We start from the raw sequence: 17,289 nt of genomic DNA, 5'->3' as shown, positions 1-17,289 counted from the left end.
AACAAGACCTCTCTATGCTGTCTCCTTCACAAAGTTAAAAGGGAAATACCATCAGTCCTTGCCATGCAGGAAAGTATCAATCCAAAAAAATATTAAAGCGAAGTTTGCCACCATAGAAACCAACAGGGATTACATTAGACAATTACATCATCTTTCATTGTGTGTATTCCTTGTCATATGTGCTTATGTGACACAAATGCAAAAACACCAACCCACATCTTGAAGAAACCAAACAACAAAATCCATGACATAACTGTGTAATAACACATATACAGATGGAGACTGAATTAGGACCACTTAGCAAGCTTAGTTTTAATATCTCTTAACAAAAAAGTGCTTGATTTATGACTTTTAAACTAACAGGGTTTTGGGCAATTAAAATTAATTTCTGAAAAGAAGCACAGAACTTGTCATTAATCAAAGCTCATTCTAAGCCTTGTTGCTTATGTAGACTGAAATATGCATTTTCTGAAGCATTTTCCCCAGTATAATCAAAGCCGTTTACACAAATTCTAGAAAACTGCTTTTAGAGGAGAGGGACCATTCCCAAGGTCATCTGCAATAATACACCTGCTACTTCTACAAAATGCCACCTAGAACTCAGAACTTCACATCTTTCAAAATACTGTAAAAAGTGAAAAAAGAAATAGCAAGGAAAACAGCATTTGTTTCTCATGCACCACTGCTTTACAAACACAGTAACTGCATTTTTCTTAAAATACAGTATTTTATATGAAAAAGAGTATCTAGTAGTTAAGATTACAGTTTAATAACTAGCACTAGTTAGTTTGTGGTGTGTTTGTTTTTTTTTTTTTTTTTTTTTTTTTAAGTCAGAGACATCAAGGCTCTTCAAAACTATGATTTAATCCTCGCTTTCCTTTCCAAGCTGTTCAAAATTATTATTTGATCTTTAACTTCAAAGAGCTTGGAAGGGAAAGCGAGGATTAAATCACAATTTTGAAGGTAGGCACATTTTATACACTTAAGCTGACAGACAAAATGAGAAAGAAGTTAAGAAAAATACCCAAGATTTCAAAGGAAGTTAAAGGGAGAGAGTCTTGAGCTCAAGAAAACTTAAATGCCTAGCATGGTGACATGAGTCACACTAATTTTAATTTTAATTTAGGGCAAATTATGAGGCTTCCAACTGAATACACAACAAAAAGTGCTTACAATACATTACAATACCGTTTTTGGCAAGCATATCAATGTGGCAGCTAGACTGATTCAGTCCATAATATCTCTACAGTTCCCAAGACAGACAAAAAGTTTGTACCATTGTTCGGGAGTTCCGATGACCTTTATAAACCATCTTTATTAAAGGACGTCTAATATTCAGTGTTTCCAATTCTTCCATTTCTTTTCTTTCTTTCCTCCTTCTGAAGAGCTCCTGAATGCGAGCAACAGCAGATCGTCTATAAATTGCAGACAAAGAGAACACTACTGAAAGTCCAGCTCTAAACACCAAAATGGGCTATCAAAAAGGACTATAAAATAATAATCAGGCACTCAAACACACTCTCCTTAAGTTCAGAACAGACATCAACATTATCCCAGATGTAAAATTACAGACTTTAATTTTTTCCATCCTGGCTTAGAACAAGAATAGCATGCAAGACAGTGGAATGTCAAGTAATGCAACATTTTATTCCCTCTCTGAAGAATAAACTTCAGCTGCTGGCAAAATTCACATGCTGTTTTATTCTTTACTGCTAGAGATATCCTCCACCCATATCGAGCTACCAAAATTCTGAAGTGAAAAAGCTATGCCATAACAGAAGCTTTTAAAATTTAAAGTTATTAAGGATCTAGTGCGCCTTCCAGTGTGATTTGTTTTTTCCCCAAGATTTCATTAAATGTATTCTCTTCGCTACTTCTTTATGACAAGACTCAAGATTTAGACAGCTTAAAAAAAGTTCCTGCTAAGGCAAAAGATGATTTGAGACCAATTATTGGAGCAACTATCCCATACATTAGCAGTGAGGGATACAGCAGATGATTTCCTAGAATAACAGAAGAATTAGCTAAATTATATCTTTTGGTTTGTGAATGCTGAATTCCAGGAATCTACTTAATCTGTGAAAAGACCCTGATGACAAATTTTGCCTGTTTAGCTCTAGGTTTGCAGACGTCCGTGATTCCAGCTATAGCCAAACTGTCGCATCCCAGCACCTGAATCTAACTCTTTTATTCCATGTCAGGGCTGCTGTTAGCTGTGAGGTCCTGAACACAGTCCAAGGGGAATATCACTCTCAAGAAAGAGCAGGTACAGATTTTAGCAGAATGCAAGGAGTCAAGTTATTATAGGCACTTATATGATCCTGAAAGGTAAACTGAGCCAGAACCAAGTATATATGCAACCTTAGTACACTGCTACCAGAAAGCTTGTAACCTGAATTTGTCCACAAGTAACATGGTACGGCGTTTTAGTCGTCCTGGAGACTCTTGCAACAAGTCCTGTTTTGCAGAAAAAGCCCACCAGACCTATCTCTCAACTAATTCACTCAGCCAGTAGTCTGCTTAGATTTTTGTTTCCTTTTTGTCATATGAGAAAGTTGGACCCCCAAAAATTGAGGAAAAGTGTTATCCTACAGCTAGGCAAAGAAGGAACATGAATGCAAGTAATGAGTCATTAATACAGATTTAAAAAGCAAAAACGAAACACAAACTCATACTAAGACAAATCATCTAATACACTAAGCTTGTAAAAGATATTTTAATACTTATTTTTTATAGAAACTAGAAGAGATTTTTAAGCATTAGCCAACAGACCCACTTAACAGTGGACTATTTATTAAAATACAGTTATTAGAGGTTTGTCTAGCAAACAATCTCAGAAAAAAAAAATAGACTACTACTACTTCCTTTGTGAGAGTTTTCTATCCTCCACAAAATCTCAGATGTAGGCAATTTTCTAGTCTCTCCTTGTACTACACTAAATAAATACACCATATTTGTTAGTTAGTCCTTATAAAATATGGAGTCTCAACTTTAATCTTCAACTGATCCAAGAAGAGGGTTCTTCACAAAGTCTTCATACAATGGAGATTAAAAAAAACAACCTATGTTCTTTATCTACTGCGCTTTAAAGATCACAGAATTATTCTCCTCACCAGTTTACTTCTATGTGAAGGAAAAAGAAGGGTGGCACATATATGATAGGCTATATAAAACACTTACAGAAACTTTAAACAATTATTTATATATATTTAGTTTTGTACTTGTTTTTAAAAAAGATGGGTTCTGTGTGAGAAAGTAAAAGCAAGAATCATGTAATAACAACTGCTGTGCTACCAATCCTATCAGTGATCACACAGCTTTGGAAACAGCACGCACAGCTCTTCAGCACAACAAGATCCTCTTGGTTTCAGAAGCACGCCTGCTAGCCTTACAGCTATCACTTACTACGACATTAATTAATTAATAAAAGATGTGCAGTGAAAAAGCTGAGAAGTTAAGCATCATTAGTATTGACAAAGCAGTAGACTTGTCTAGCTCTTTCAGAAGGGTTACTTGCTGGATAGCAGTAACAAGTCTTGGGATTAGATGTTGGTATCAAAAGAAAGAACTGGTAACCCAAAGTAGTTTCTAGCAAAATTTTTCATTTTAGCATCTCTAGAAAAAGTAATCTCATCCTCTATATTCCCCTAGGCTGGAATGCAGACACTACAAAAAACCCTCAAGACTATTCAGCAGAGTCATGCATTTTTAAATAAAAGCAGAAGTACTGAAGCAACTTTTGGTAAAAAAAAAAAACTTTCAACTAAATCCATTTCTTAATTTAAAATCCTGATTTGGGATCTTATTTCAAAAGGCATGAATGGATTGATACTTAGTTATCTTGTAAAGCTGGTGATTACCTTCAGCAGGGAGAATGGAGCCAAGCACACATGGCTGTAACTATCGGGTACTCGAGTAACATACGCTAAAAGCAGGAACCTGGTAGAGGCAAGTCTTCTCCAGAAAAGGTAAATACGAACCCAATTTAATGATATTTCAGAACAAAGAACATTACAGGGAAAAGGATTCTCTGAGAAGTATTACTTTTCCATAACTACAGACTTCCCATGCATTTAAGTCACACAAAGCAAAAAAAAACAATTAAAAAATCCAACATATTTGTATTCTTCACTTTTTAGTTTTCATTTGTATGTGATAAGCAATTCCTGTCTGTGCCAACATAAACTTAGATAGCAGCCTAATCACTTGGAGCATCAGCAGATACAGAATTGCAATTCATACTGTTCTGAAGTTCAGCCTAAGCTAAGCCTGTGAGCCGCTGCTTCCCTATCAAGCTGTGTACTCTTCCAAGCACAAAGTAATGAACTATTGCACACTGTGTTGGCACTCCTCAAGCAACTCCGCCAATTGATATGGTTGTATTACGTATTCACATTCAAATAAATAATGAAGATGCCTGAGGAATATTTGATATAGACTAATTTTATTAATTTTATGGTACAGAAAACATTAGGTCTTGTAAAGCCAATGAAACTGTTTTAGTTATGCCCTTATACTGTAGGTAGTGCTCTGACTTCAGGATAATTCAGTACTGCTGTCTGGTCTGCAGGTATAAAACCTTTTTAATTGTGTTTTGCCAAATTTTGTGGTACCTTAGAGCAGTATCTTACAATAAAGTTGATATGTGCAGTCTTAGTAAGATTGAGCCCAAGATGATGTGTGGTGCTTTCACTACTTCAATGAAGTGTGCCTTGTGGAAAGACAATTTTATTTCCAAGACTAAGAATATGGACATGAACTAACACACAACTTTTCCCCTTATGATCAGCCAGGTTTGAAGTCTTCAGAGTCGACTGTTGTAAACATTAATTATCAAAAGCCTGTTTAAATTAAGACCTAGATGAGTGGAACAGGGATTTAGATGTGAAGGCATTATATTCTTTCCATTAAACATAGGTTAAAAAAACCCCAACCAAACATGAAACCGCTGTGATGCAGACTGATCCACAGCTATGTATTACAGAAAAATGGAAAAGATAAACATGTAAATTAAGCCTAAAAAAAAGACAGTAATTGTCACATAGGGCATTTTCTGTATGTTTAGAAATTCTGAAGTGTAATAAGGATTTTTTTTTAACAAAAATCTATGCAATTTGCACAATTAAATAACTAGCTTGTTTCTTAAAGCACAATATGTCACATATTGCTCTTTAAAATTTTTTTTTTTTTTGAGAGCGCCACAGACCTCAGTTCCCAATCTACATTACTCAACAATTTCTGGCTAACTAGCCCTGCATGTTTTAAAACAACTATGTTCATCTACTAGTTAGAAGAGAGACAGTCAAAATTAATGATAGGTTTTCCAAAAGAGGGAGAACCGAACAATTATCCATCAACTGAATCCGTAAACAATCTACAGGAATTCTGCTACAAACTTTGTTCCACTAGAGGTCCAGATGTAGTGGCTGCCAGAAAAGTGATCTGGTACCCTAGATAACCCTACTTCTTCCAAACACCATTTTCGCAGACCAACCGTCTCCTGAGCTAGGCTGCAGCTGTTGGCTGTAAAGCTCACATATACTTGATTCCTTTTTCCATCCTTTTTGTCTCAGCTCTGTATTGAATATTGAGCTCTGTATTGATTCCTCCAATGTGAAGGATTTTTGTCACTTCTTAAGTTTCCAAATTTACTTACACACAAACATTTTCTCGTACTTAGCAAGAAGAGACGCTCTGGTTCCTTCTCTTCTGCTCTTTCAGGTTAAGATATTTTTTTCCCCTCTTGTTGCCATCTTCTCCTTTTGAACTATTTTCCCTATCCAAAACAACTGCAGGAACCTACGGCTTATAACCATTAATTTAGAACCTATTTCTCTGATGCCTTACGATCATTTCTTCATTGACCATGTAGAGGAATCCACCTGCTAGCTACCATGCTCCTGCCCAAGAATTCCAACTGTGTATCTTAACAAGCTGGCTATCATCACTGAAGTCAAACCCAGCTCGGGAAGCTAACTAATTAATAAGTCATTGTTCTGGTCTTTACCTCAACTCACAAGTTCTCTCACTATTTTGCTGTTCTGTTTTTCTCCTCATCCCACTGGGGGAGAGTGAGTGAGCAGCTATGTGGGGCTGAGCTGTCTGCTGGGGTTAACCCACAATCACCACATTAAAATAGATCCCTTTTTTAAATATCAAGATTTGATTATACTTCTGATTTTAATTGTCAAATAACCACGCTCCTTTAGAAGCCTCTGAACCTATGGAAGAGATTTACTACTGCTGCCAATTTTCAAGCATTAAGATAATTCAAAACCAAGGGCAAAACCATCGTGCTAACAGCACACTAAGTCTTCTCTACAGCCCAAGTTATTTCATTGCTGATCATATAAAAAGAAATGTTTACCATAATGCACTCCTAAGTCATTACCTGGCCTTCCAACACAATCAGTGTTTCAACTATTCTCAGCTACAAAAGCGTTTTTAAATTTTCACCTGATATGCTGCAGAATGACAATGAAAGTCAGAGAAAAAAAACTCTATGCTGAATGCACCATTCATTTTTATACTAAACTTATAACAATATGAAAGAAATATTCCCATGTGCTGTGCTAAAGAGCTAAAGAACTCCATGGGAAGCATCTTTAATATAGAAAGAATGCCTACCGTGAAATTTAAAGTACAGAAAGCACACAGATTCCTGAACCTTCAAGAAAGATGCCGAGTTAAACCCATGTATTCCAAATGCAGCTAAGGTTGGAATATAAGAAAAAGAAATACACATCTGTGCTATTTTCCTGTAGGCATTTAAAATATAGGACTCAGGCTAAAGTCTTTTATGAAACCACATCCTCAGTCTTTTCCTTTCCAGCCACACAAAGCCAAGATATTAATTTTCATAATCAGAATTATTTTGTGCCATTTCCCCTATATGTAACATTTGGCATTAAATCACAGTAGACAGTTTCTCCCTCTTATGGCATGTGGCCAAACACAATTGCCCAAATTGTTTTATATGTTCTTGCAATTAATTCACTCGAGTATTTCAATGAGGAATGTGAGTTCAAGTGACTTTTTCATTTAACTTCATTAATAGAAATATTGTATAAGATTTAGCATGTAACTTTAATAATTATGCTCAGTTCCATAACCTTGTTCAAGCGAGAAATATAAAAGTTGATAACATGTATTCTTATGTTTTTGTCCAGAACTGGGTGTTCTCTACTACCAGACAAAGCAAGTCAGCAGTGGCACATGCAAATATAACACATTCCTCAGCAACTAAAAAAAAAATTTATTAAAAAAAAAAAGAAAAAAGGTATTTGCTTTTCACACATTTCAAATTCCATTAATTTCTATGGCACACACTAAAAAGGTTAATAAGTTGATAAATGTGTACACTGCCATTTCTTTTCAATTTCCATGCAATACATGCAGCTAAAAATAACTCAAGCAATATGCTCTGTAGTTCATAGCACTTAAAGTATAGCAATTCTTAAAATGCCAGTTAGATGTGAAAAACAAGAACCTGATAAATCCATTATACGGTAATAAAAAGGAGGAGGGGAGGAAGAAAATAATTACCTCATAATTCTATCACCTATCGCTGTTCCTCTGATATTATATCTAGTAAAGGGAACAACAACTGAAGTCATTCAAAAATACTGGGTAGCATGTTTTAAAAAAGCTTAGCATCTATTTATTACAAAATGTGCTCTATGTATTCCAACTGAGATGACTCCTTCTCCTCAATGTGTTAGAAGACTGCATTGATTTCAATAAATATAGTATTCAGATTACATAACAGTACACAAAGTTGATCTTATAAAATGCAGTAATTCTTCATAGATCATAGCAGAAGTGGAAGCAGCTGCATAGTCATTTCCATTTCACATTCATATTTGTTTGAAATTTTAACCTACTAGTTTAACATTTTCCAGGCTTAGCCTCTGCTAAGCTTCTGTCAAAGTCCAAACAAACCTAATTCAGTCATGTAAATAGGAAAGCAGCCCTCAGAGAGTTGTTTTGACTAATTTGTGAAAATGAAGATCAACCCATTAAAAACCGCACACTCTGTGCATGAAGAACATACATTTTCCACAGATTTTTTTTTTCCTCCACAGATTACGAAGTACGGTGCTAAGGCAAGCCCTATTGTCTATCTCCATTCCTACTAAATTTACTGGACTTAGTAAATTTTAAAGAAAATATGCTATGTGCATACTTCAAGACTTAAAACCCCTCATATCTCCTCATATTTGTAAGAGAAGGAATCTTTTCTTGTGGATTCCCTAAAATGCCCAAGTTATTTTCTCTGTTGAGTATCTACCTAAACTGCTCTGCTGTACAAAACAGGTTTGATTTTTTTTTAAATTTAGAAATATTTTGTGCAGTTTCTTACACATTTTGTTAAAAACAACATGTATTGACTAGCCCAACGACAAATAAAAAAAAAATTAAATAACTATATAGCTTCTTTTAGTCACTGATCTTCACCATTCCTATAGTAATACTCAGTGGCTACAGAAATTATACAGAAAAAGTCAGATGTCACATTCTCAATTATTTCTTTCAAAGAAATGCCCTTCTGCATCAAAACTATTCCTAGCTGATTTCTAGTCAACCTTCAGCTGACGTAGCCAATTTATCAACCAAAGGATCACACATTTTGCTGCTACTATTTTGCTGCTACTATTCTAAGTCCTTTTCAAAATATTAAAGCAAGTGCAAACTTCGTGTTTCCATATCTGTTGTGTAGTCTTTCCTGATAGTTCAATTCCAGGTTAGTTGGTGAGAAACTGTCTATCCTCATTGCATTTTGAGATTTATAAACATCCACAAAAAGAGATTTATGTCTCGTATCTATTCTTAGATTTACTATGTAAGAGAGAAAAAGACCCAATCCTCAGCTTGAAAACATTAAAAGTTTAATTAGTACCCAAATAAAATTCAGACAATGGAAGCTCTGTAAACATTAGATTTGCAAAATAGACAACATTATATTACTAAACCTGAAATCTACATCCATCTTACTAAAATTAAAGTGAGACAAGCAGAATTGATGCAACAGGAAGTTCTCCATTCATCTAACTGCAGGCACTGTCAACAGAGCTATCAAAAGGGTGTTTCTGCCACTTCTTTTCCTTAACAGAAAGTTTAAGATCATGATGCCACAGTATGGAATCAGAAGTCCACCATTCCTTTCTCAGCAGAGAAAGCTGTACTTTACAGTGGGAAAATGACTATGAGACAGTTTCCTTTGTCTTCATTTCCCCAACTGTGGAGTTTCTCCTCAATATAAACAATAACTAGATATTAGGTATATAAAAAACACAGGCTAAAGAAACCTAAAATTGGTTGTAGATAAAACCAGTAATGCTGTATTCTGGAAAAAGCTTATTAGTCAAGCAGCTTTTAGTATTCTGGTGTAGAAGGCTGTAGCTTTTTTATTTTTTGTTCTAGAAAAAAATTAGAATTAAACATTTTTTTTGCCACTGCATAAAACAGGTTTACAAAAGGTAGATTATTGCAGGCTAGCCTTATAACCTTCTCCATAAAGGGAGAAAAAAAAAACACAAACAAAAAATCCCCAAAGCAACTCCTCCCTACATATTCTAGAGAGAGAAAAATCTACTTTATTACTTCTATATTAATGCCATTAATATCTTATAGGATGACACATTGGAAACCAAATTATTAGATAAACCTGAGAAAAAGATTTAGTAAAGGAATTGTTAGGTAATACAATTTACTACACGAGAAAAGAGAAACATAAGCCTATAGGAAGCATACTGGTGGAGGTAAGCACCAGTCTTGCAGGCAGTTTTGTTTAATATATTGCTAATAGTCTTTGAGCACAATGTAGGAATGTATTCATGCAGTGTATGGAGGACATGAGGTTGGGCAACTTTATGCATATAGAGGGGACTGTAGGACCTTGGAAAAAGAGGTGGGTAGAAATTCAGTAGTATAAAATTGACAGTCATACATTTCTGAGCTTCCTTCTGGTGAAAGATAAGAACACATTAATTAGAAATTGCAAAGTAGGAAAGACTTCAGTGTACTAATTCACCTTGTGTCTGACCACAAGCCACCACTATGAGACAGCTGTAAGCAGGAGAGAAGGATGTAACTACAGCTCACTTCTGTCTCACAGAGAATCTTTTCCAGATCAAAAGTAATACCCATACCATTAATCCTAGCAAAATCCAAACAGTGCCATCTGCATAATTCTGGTCTACCACATTCAGGAAAAGGGGAACGTGGAGGAGCACAGACAGGAACCATCATGATGGCAGGAAAATCACAAATTTTTACTGCTAAGAGTGAGAAAAACTTGGTACTCTTAGTCTAACGAGACAAAAGCTGAAAATGGACAGGATGAACATCATTCAAATGACAAGCACTGGGCATGAAAAATTATTTCAATCAAAACAGTATGTTAGCACAAAACAAAATTACTTATTTTAGCCAATTTATACACATTATAGCAGCAATGTTTTGAGGTAGCTTCCCACTAGTTAAGGGGCCAAGGGGATTTTATATGAATTTGATCAGCTTATGAAAGGTATCATATGCTGTAACAACTGTCGTAGTAGTAGCAGAAAGGACTTCCAGTTCCTTTCTCTCTACTTCATGTGAGATATAAATACTAAGAGGGCTTATAGCTAGCCTTTACAACCACCAGCACCTGCTTTCTCTCTGGAAATCCAAAATCCTCTGAGCACACATAAGATGCCTTACTTTGCTTCAGTATCTCAGAAGGCATTTAGAAAATCCTGAAACTATAAGAATAGGAGGGAACGTAATGCAAACATATCCGATCGCTCAGAAGTTACACTAGAAAACTTCACTGCTTACACACACACAAAAGCAGAACAAAATGAATTGGTCAGGCATTAAACCTGAGTACTGAAAGCCTGGAGGCAATCCTAAACAGTACTGACTTCACAGCAACTTTTGTCAGATTTTATTTGGGGGAAGAATAAGGGAGCAGAGGCTGCATAAAGAACTTTAATTATATGACTAATTCAGTTGAATGATACTTCCTATATTATAAATCTAAACTTCTACAGGAAGAAATCTCACTGCACACAAAGAAGGGGGAAAAAAAGCACATCAGATGTAGTGTAACTTCATTTCAGGTATGTTCCCACTAGTGGGAAATTGTAACAGCTATATGATACCTCGAACTGTCATTCTTACTACATTACTACAAAAACTATTACATCATAGGGACGACATAAGGTGCATGAGGAGAAGCTAAGAATCCTGCTCAAAAACAGAAATGGCATTAAAATTGCAAGGCTTTTCACAGCTTGCTCTTCAATGACTAGGCCGTAATGAACATTGGCTTTGCAGTGGAAACTATTTCTGCCATTGGATATTTATCTACAATTACTTAGTATTGCACGGAAAGTCAATGGATTAAGACGGAATCTGTATATACTTGCTTGTTCATAAAAAACTGTCATTTAGTAAGCGGAAATACTTGTGCTATGTAACAAGCAACCAATGACTCTTCTTTTTGTCACTACTGACAATGTGGTGGTTTATGACTTTAACTGCAAATTATTCCAAAACTTTTCTATACACAACTATTAAATTCTTTCTGATTTCCTGACAAATACAGAGTGTAATGCTTCCTGGAAAGGATTTGCACTGCTAGCATAAGAAATTAATAACAAGATAACACTGACTTTAAACAGGATAGGAGTAAAGCTACAGCATCTGACACTAGGTTACATAACATCTAAAACAAGTAAAAAAGGTATTTTCTTAAGTCTAGCAATAGAGATGTTGGTTAAATAATTATTACCGCTTTTAAAAAGTCCAAGAATTGAAATTAGTGAACAAAGCTATTAAACCAGCAATACCAAACTGGGTGCTAAGTTTACTGAATGATCAAACAAGTATGTACAGCTGTTTGTTTTTATTTTACAAGAAAAACATAAACAAAGCTTACTAAATGCGTCTTCTATTAATGATGTCAACTAGTAATCTAACATTTTTTATACTGCCGTACATACTGATATTCAACAACCAGCAAAGAAAAGGATTACAGAGTTTCTCCTTCATAGAAAAAAGAATGAAACACTGAACACATCAGTCTTAATGTATGTACTACAGACAAACACAGCATTGCTGAACAAAGGTTAAAAGCTCTTGCTTTGCCAAAGTAAGAACACCTACAGTACAGCTGAAAGAAAAATGTAGGTCCCTGTGCCCTGTACACAAATTTATGAACTTTCCATACTTATGACTACAGGGAGGATAATAAAAAATGAACTGCAAATATTTAGCACTGGGGTATTCAGCAGGCAAGAAAGAAGCACAAGCAGGTATTAGATCTGGAGGAGCTTGCCTGGCTAGGGCAGAAAATATAGCTATACATCTCTTACTTACAGGTAAATTAGACTCAGCCATCAAGCTCTTGGCTAGTTGTCAAAGAACAACTTACAATCAAGGATATGAGGCATGGGTTTCTAGTTCTTCCATAAAAAAACGCATTTTGCCAAGCAATAGCAGAGATAAGTATTCCCCTAACCTGTGTCCTGGTCCCCCTCGATATCTTGCCCCTGGGATCAGAACAGGATCATCATCACTATCATCAGTCTCCTGGAGAGCTGAGGTCCTGGTAGAGGAGTCATCTGGAGTTGCAAGCCCTGAGGATTCTGGGTGTGGCTGAGGTTCATCATTTGCAGCAAGCAAGTTGGCAGTAGATTCAGTACTTTGACCTGAAATTTCTTGATTTACACTTTTTTCACAGGAGGCTTCTTCCTCTACATTTCTAGAGACAGCATCAGCATTGGGGACGTTTTCTTCTGTTTGGACTCCAGAATGCTCAGGACCAGGTTTATCTGATACAGCTAACAGAAAATATTGGGGAAAATAAGTCACAGGATTAATAATTACAGCCTATTTTAGAAGACTTTATAAAGAGTCACAGAAGTTAAATTACACATACTGAGTTTATACTGGAATTTAGTTTTTCATTCTCTATTTCTTTATATAACTGTATTTGAAAGAGTACAGATACATACCCGCTTCTATCATCTCTGCAGTTTCATCTGTAGTTTTCAGTTCTTCAGCACTTGTGTCTTCCTCATGAGATTCATCAGGAGCTCCTGAATTAAACAACTTAATATTAAATCCCATGATTTCATTTAGATGCACCTCTATAATGTAAGTGAATCTAGACAACACTAGCACTCCTAGATCAAACCAATCAAAGCAACCCCCTCCAAAGTCTACACATCACCTTACTGAAATCTCAGATACTAATCACATAAAAGTCAGCGTATGTAAGCCTACCTACTTGCCCAGGTCAATACTTAACCAGAAAGAAATATTTTTCTCCTTGTTCTTTAATATACTTAATACCCTATGCTATGAGAACTTTAGCTGAAAAAATAGCATTACTACTCTTGAAACAGATTATCACTTACTGAAAGCTATTATTTCTGAAGACACAGATTAAGTTATCCCTCTATTAAAAAAAGGTATTTAAAAACCAAAAGCAAAACACATTTCTCTGAAGCCAGTCATTTGACTTGACTGCCCTTTTGGCAATGAATCGAGCATGACAGCCACATATAACAAAATATGTGAAAGCTTGAAAGACATGTTACAAAATACCTAGCACTCATTTATGACTGCAAAGTGCAATTGTTCTATTTTTTGATAAAAATTGGGGCAAAATATGTCCTTAAGAAAAACAAATAAGGGTTTTAGAACTAAAGATAGAATAAGTTAATTTTGTTTATATTTATTTGCAACTATCTCAGGTTGGTATCTTCTTGTTTCCTAAAAAAATTAATCTTCTGTTATTGCTGTATTCTGCCTTTGGCACACCTGTAGGAGACTCCCATTGTATTCAATGGTAGTCATGAACATACAAGGCCAGAATTTTTACCTTAACACTACAGAAACAATGCTGTATCTTACTTGCTTTCTCATCTTCAGGCACTGACTCTTCTGAGGCTTTTGTTTTTACCAAGTCTTCTTGGCCTTCAGTTTTGCAATGACTTCCACTCCCTCTAGAGCTTGAATTTGTGCTGCTCCTGGCAACATAACACGTGGAAAAAAAAAAATTTAGAAATAATGTAAATAGATAAGATCATTGTCATAGCACAGCCTGACCATCATCTTTCTCACTGTGGTCTCACAATTCAATAGCTCCTGGCAGTAGCTACAAGTAACAACTCTTCACAGCAATTTCAAATTTCTCTTTTATTATGTCCATTGCCACTCATCCTACACTATTCCTCTGCATCACAGAACCTTGTTCTCTCCTTCCTATTTTTTTTTTAAACCTTTAATGGAATTCTTCATTGCTTTTGAAAAACACTGTGAGAACTCAAAGGGATTTGCTCTTTTACTCTTCACACATTTTTTCACATGTATACAGGATCAGAGATCTCATTAGAGACAAGCAGTCAGCTAAGCACTAATACATAATCTTATCCCATCCAATTAAAAAGCTGATTTAGATAAAATCCTCCAGGTTCTTCACCATTAACTATTCTTCCTGTACCTTCTGAGGCATGGACTTCTGATGTCAGCTTTTAGTCCTCAAAGTGCTGTTATTTCGAAAGATTTACTGAAAACTGGTACTTGAGATTTACTCCCCATTCACATTTAGATAATTATTGTGGAACGCCAATTTCTGTTTACAATAAAGAAAGTTATTCCTCAGGAAATGTGGAACACTGCTGTTCTGAATGTCATCAAAACTAACGTTTTTAGACTCTCCAGAAAAAAATCTTATTTTAGGAAATGTCTGCAAAGCCTTTTTCCTGAGCTCTCTCATTCTTTCCTGTCCCACATCTGTGTTGTGGCCTCATACTTAGGCAAATTGCTGGACAGAAGTGGAAATAAAGATAAGTTATGAGAATTATAAGCATGATTCTCAGAAATTTAGACTGCATTGTTACAAGTATCTTCTTACCTCTGTATGTTTTTACTAAACTATTTTATATGCTACATCACTAGAAGCAGTACAAATTATGCTTTGCCTAGATTCTTGAGAATCTAGTCTAGACTTCAGCACTTTGTTTTTTTACATTAAATATGAGAGCTTTTACTCATCTTGATGATCAACAATGTTTCATTGTTGTACTGGATTTTGAATACGTAGAAAGTTTTTGGTAGCCCTTACAGTATTTCTTCTAAACCAAGAGCTTTCAGCATTGTTTCTGAATGGACAGACAAGAAAGCTACTGCTAGACACCAAGGCAAGGATTTTTGCTATTTCATGCCTCCTATGATATAATCACTTTTATGAACTTAATCACAGTCTAAGCAGTAAGGTTTATTATTTTTTTTGACTCTTAGGAATCTACTTTCTAGCTCAATGCTCAATACTAATTTACATTCATCTATTACTCTGCTTTAATTTTTACTTCAATGTTGTTTTTCACACCAGCAGTTACACGAAGAGGATGTTTTTGAGAGAGCAAAATAACACCCTGTGCTTTTGTTACGTTAAGCCCTACTATCTGCTTCCATAGCAGGTTTTCTGTTTCCCCGGTGCTCTGCATAACCCTTCTTTGAACCTCTGCCAATTTGAATCAGTTTTCTCGAAGGCATGATGAAGATTGAATACAGCATTCTAAGTCACAAATCAGGGTTGAACAGTAGCACCAGTAATTCTCATCCTTGGCTGAAGTCTCCCAGCTGATGACATCTAGAAGCATATTTGCCTTTCTAGTAGCTGCGTTATATTGAGAAGTGACTGGTAGGTCCACGTCTTCCTCCATTTCATTTTCACAACACTCCCAACTTTCAGATTAGGTTTTTGTTATTTGTCCTCAATTGCATCATTTTGTTACATGGAATTGCATCCTACTTGTATTATTTCATTCTTCTGAACTCTGTCAGTTAGCCTCTGAACTGACAATGCCTTGCAACTTTGTCCCGCTAGCACTACCCCCACTATACAAGCTCCATTAAGTTAGCTTACCACCATGTTCAGTTTCTTTATTGATTTATCTGCCCCACCTTGAACAGAAGTTCAAAATGCAGCAAAGTCTTAACCACTTCTGAGAACTCCAGACAGTTTCTATTAAAATATGTATGTTTCTAGAACTCATTATTCTGTCAAATAAAAAGTTTTGAAACATGCACATTCTAGTTCCCATAATTTTGGTTTATTTCCCACGTACTGCTTTTTTCATATGCCTTTCTGTCAGAACTGTCCTACAGCCTTGAATATCGCTACCATTAGTCTTAAAAGATCATGATGTTTAGTCCTATGGTATTATATTTGATGTTTGTCATTCTCATGATGCTAACATTTGGCCCAAGAGATTTGTTAAAATACTTGCTATTAGACTGAATAGACACGTGAAATTAAGTTTTAGTAGTTTTGACTTAGTCTTTACTTCCCCAATTACAGCTTTTTGTAATGAGTTGGTTTGCTGTCCCTCATCTCCATTCTCTGTACATTCTAGTTTTTCTACTGTTTTTGAGGTAATCGTTGATTCAAATTTTCCATCTTCAGAATCACGTCTATCTTTATCTGCTTGAAGTGTAAAATGCATTTTTCAAATTTTGTTTTAAAATAATCACAGGAACAAAGCGTTAATGTTATTAAAATCTGTTTTCTGTGATACAGTGGTAGCAATATTTTATTATTACATTTGAAAACTCACTAGAATAAGTGGAAAAAAAAATATTTCCTAATGCTCTGTTCCTCTTGTGCAATTTGCCTACCCTAAAACATTAAACAAAGATGACTACAAAACTAAATGCAGAATTAGTTAAAAGCATTACAGCAAAATTAATTCTTTCAAAGCTTGTCAGATTTGGACTCTAAATAGAAATACAGTCTGATCAATTGGTGGAACATAACTGTCAAAGTTTTTCAGATTCACATGGGCAAAGTCTTCATTCTTGTGAAAACACATGGTTTGCTGTTTAAAGTTTCAAAACTGCTATGGGCAAGGTGTATGCTTTATGTCTAAAGCCATATGACTTGAGGGTTGCTAAATGTCGTGGGGTTTTTTTCCCTCAGTAACAAATGTCAGCAAGCATTTCTACTTACTGTCTTCTACAATAATTTTGAAAACATAGAAGAGGAGATAAAATAAGGACTGCGGTTCTTTTGGGAGATCCTGAGATGCTCTAGTAATAGACGCCAACAGAAAACCAAGTAAGTTAGGCCATTTAGACAGCATGAATTTATTATCCAAAAAGGATGCCATCACTGTAATATCCAAGCAGTCTGCGATGTTGATATCTTAACCATATGCATTCATCAACACTCCTCAGACAGAGAAATACTAATTTCGCTGTTTTACAGCTTGGGAACTGTGCCACAGAAAG

General features: G+C 35.5%; 1 protein-coding gene across 3 annotated transcripts in view; it reads right to left on the bottom strand.

The window, feature by feature from the left end:
• DCAF6 (DDB1 and CUL4 associated factor 6) overlaps nt 1-17,289 on the bottom strand; it is a 90,529-nt gene that overhangs the window by 12,026 nt on the left and 61,214 nt on the right. For 2 of the 3 annotated variants that reach the window (XM_086463234.1, XM_086463244.1), the window contains 4 exons: nt 13,909-14,024; nt 13,005-13,088; nt 12,509-12,830; nt 1,277-1,415 (listed from right to left, as the gene is read on the bottom strand). In XM_086463234.1, coding sequence (XP_086319360.1) covers nt 1,277-1,415; nt 12,509-12,830; nt 13,005-13,088; nt 13,909-14,024 — 661 coding nt within the window. Of the gene's footprint in view, nt 1-1,276; nt 1,416-7,545; nt 7,588-12,508; nt 12,831-13,004; nt 13,089-13,908; nt 14,025-17,289 lie in introns of all 3 variants that reach the window. The other variant, XM_086463229.1, reaches the window with a different exon arrangement.

The sequence above is a fragment of the Leptosomus discolor genome, chromosome 1, assembly GCF_034619465.1.
Source record: "Leptosomus discolor isolate bLepDis1 chromosome 1, bLepDis1.hap2, whole genome shotgun sequence".
Lineage (NCBI taxonomy): Eukaryota > Metazoa > Chordata > Aves > Leptosomiformes > Leptosomidae > Leptosomus > Leptosomus discolor.
This window is presented reverse-complemented; position numbering and strand designations above follow the sequence as displayed.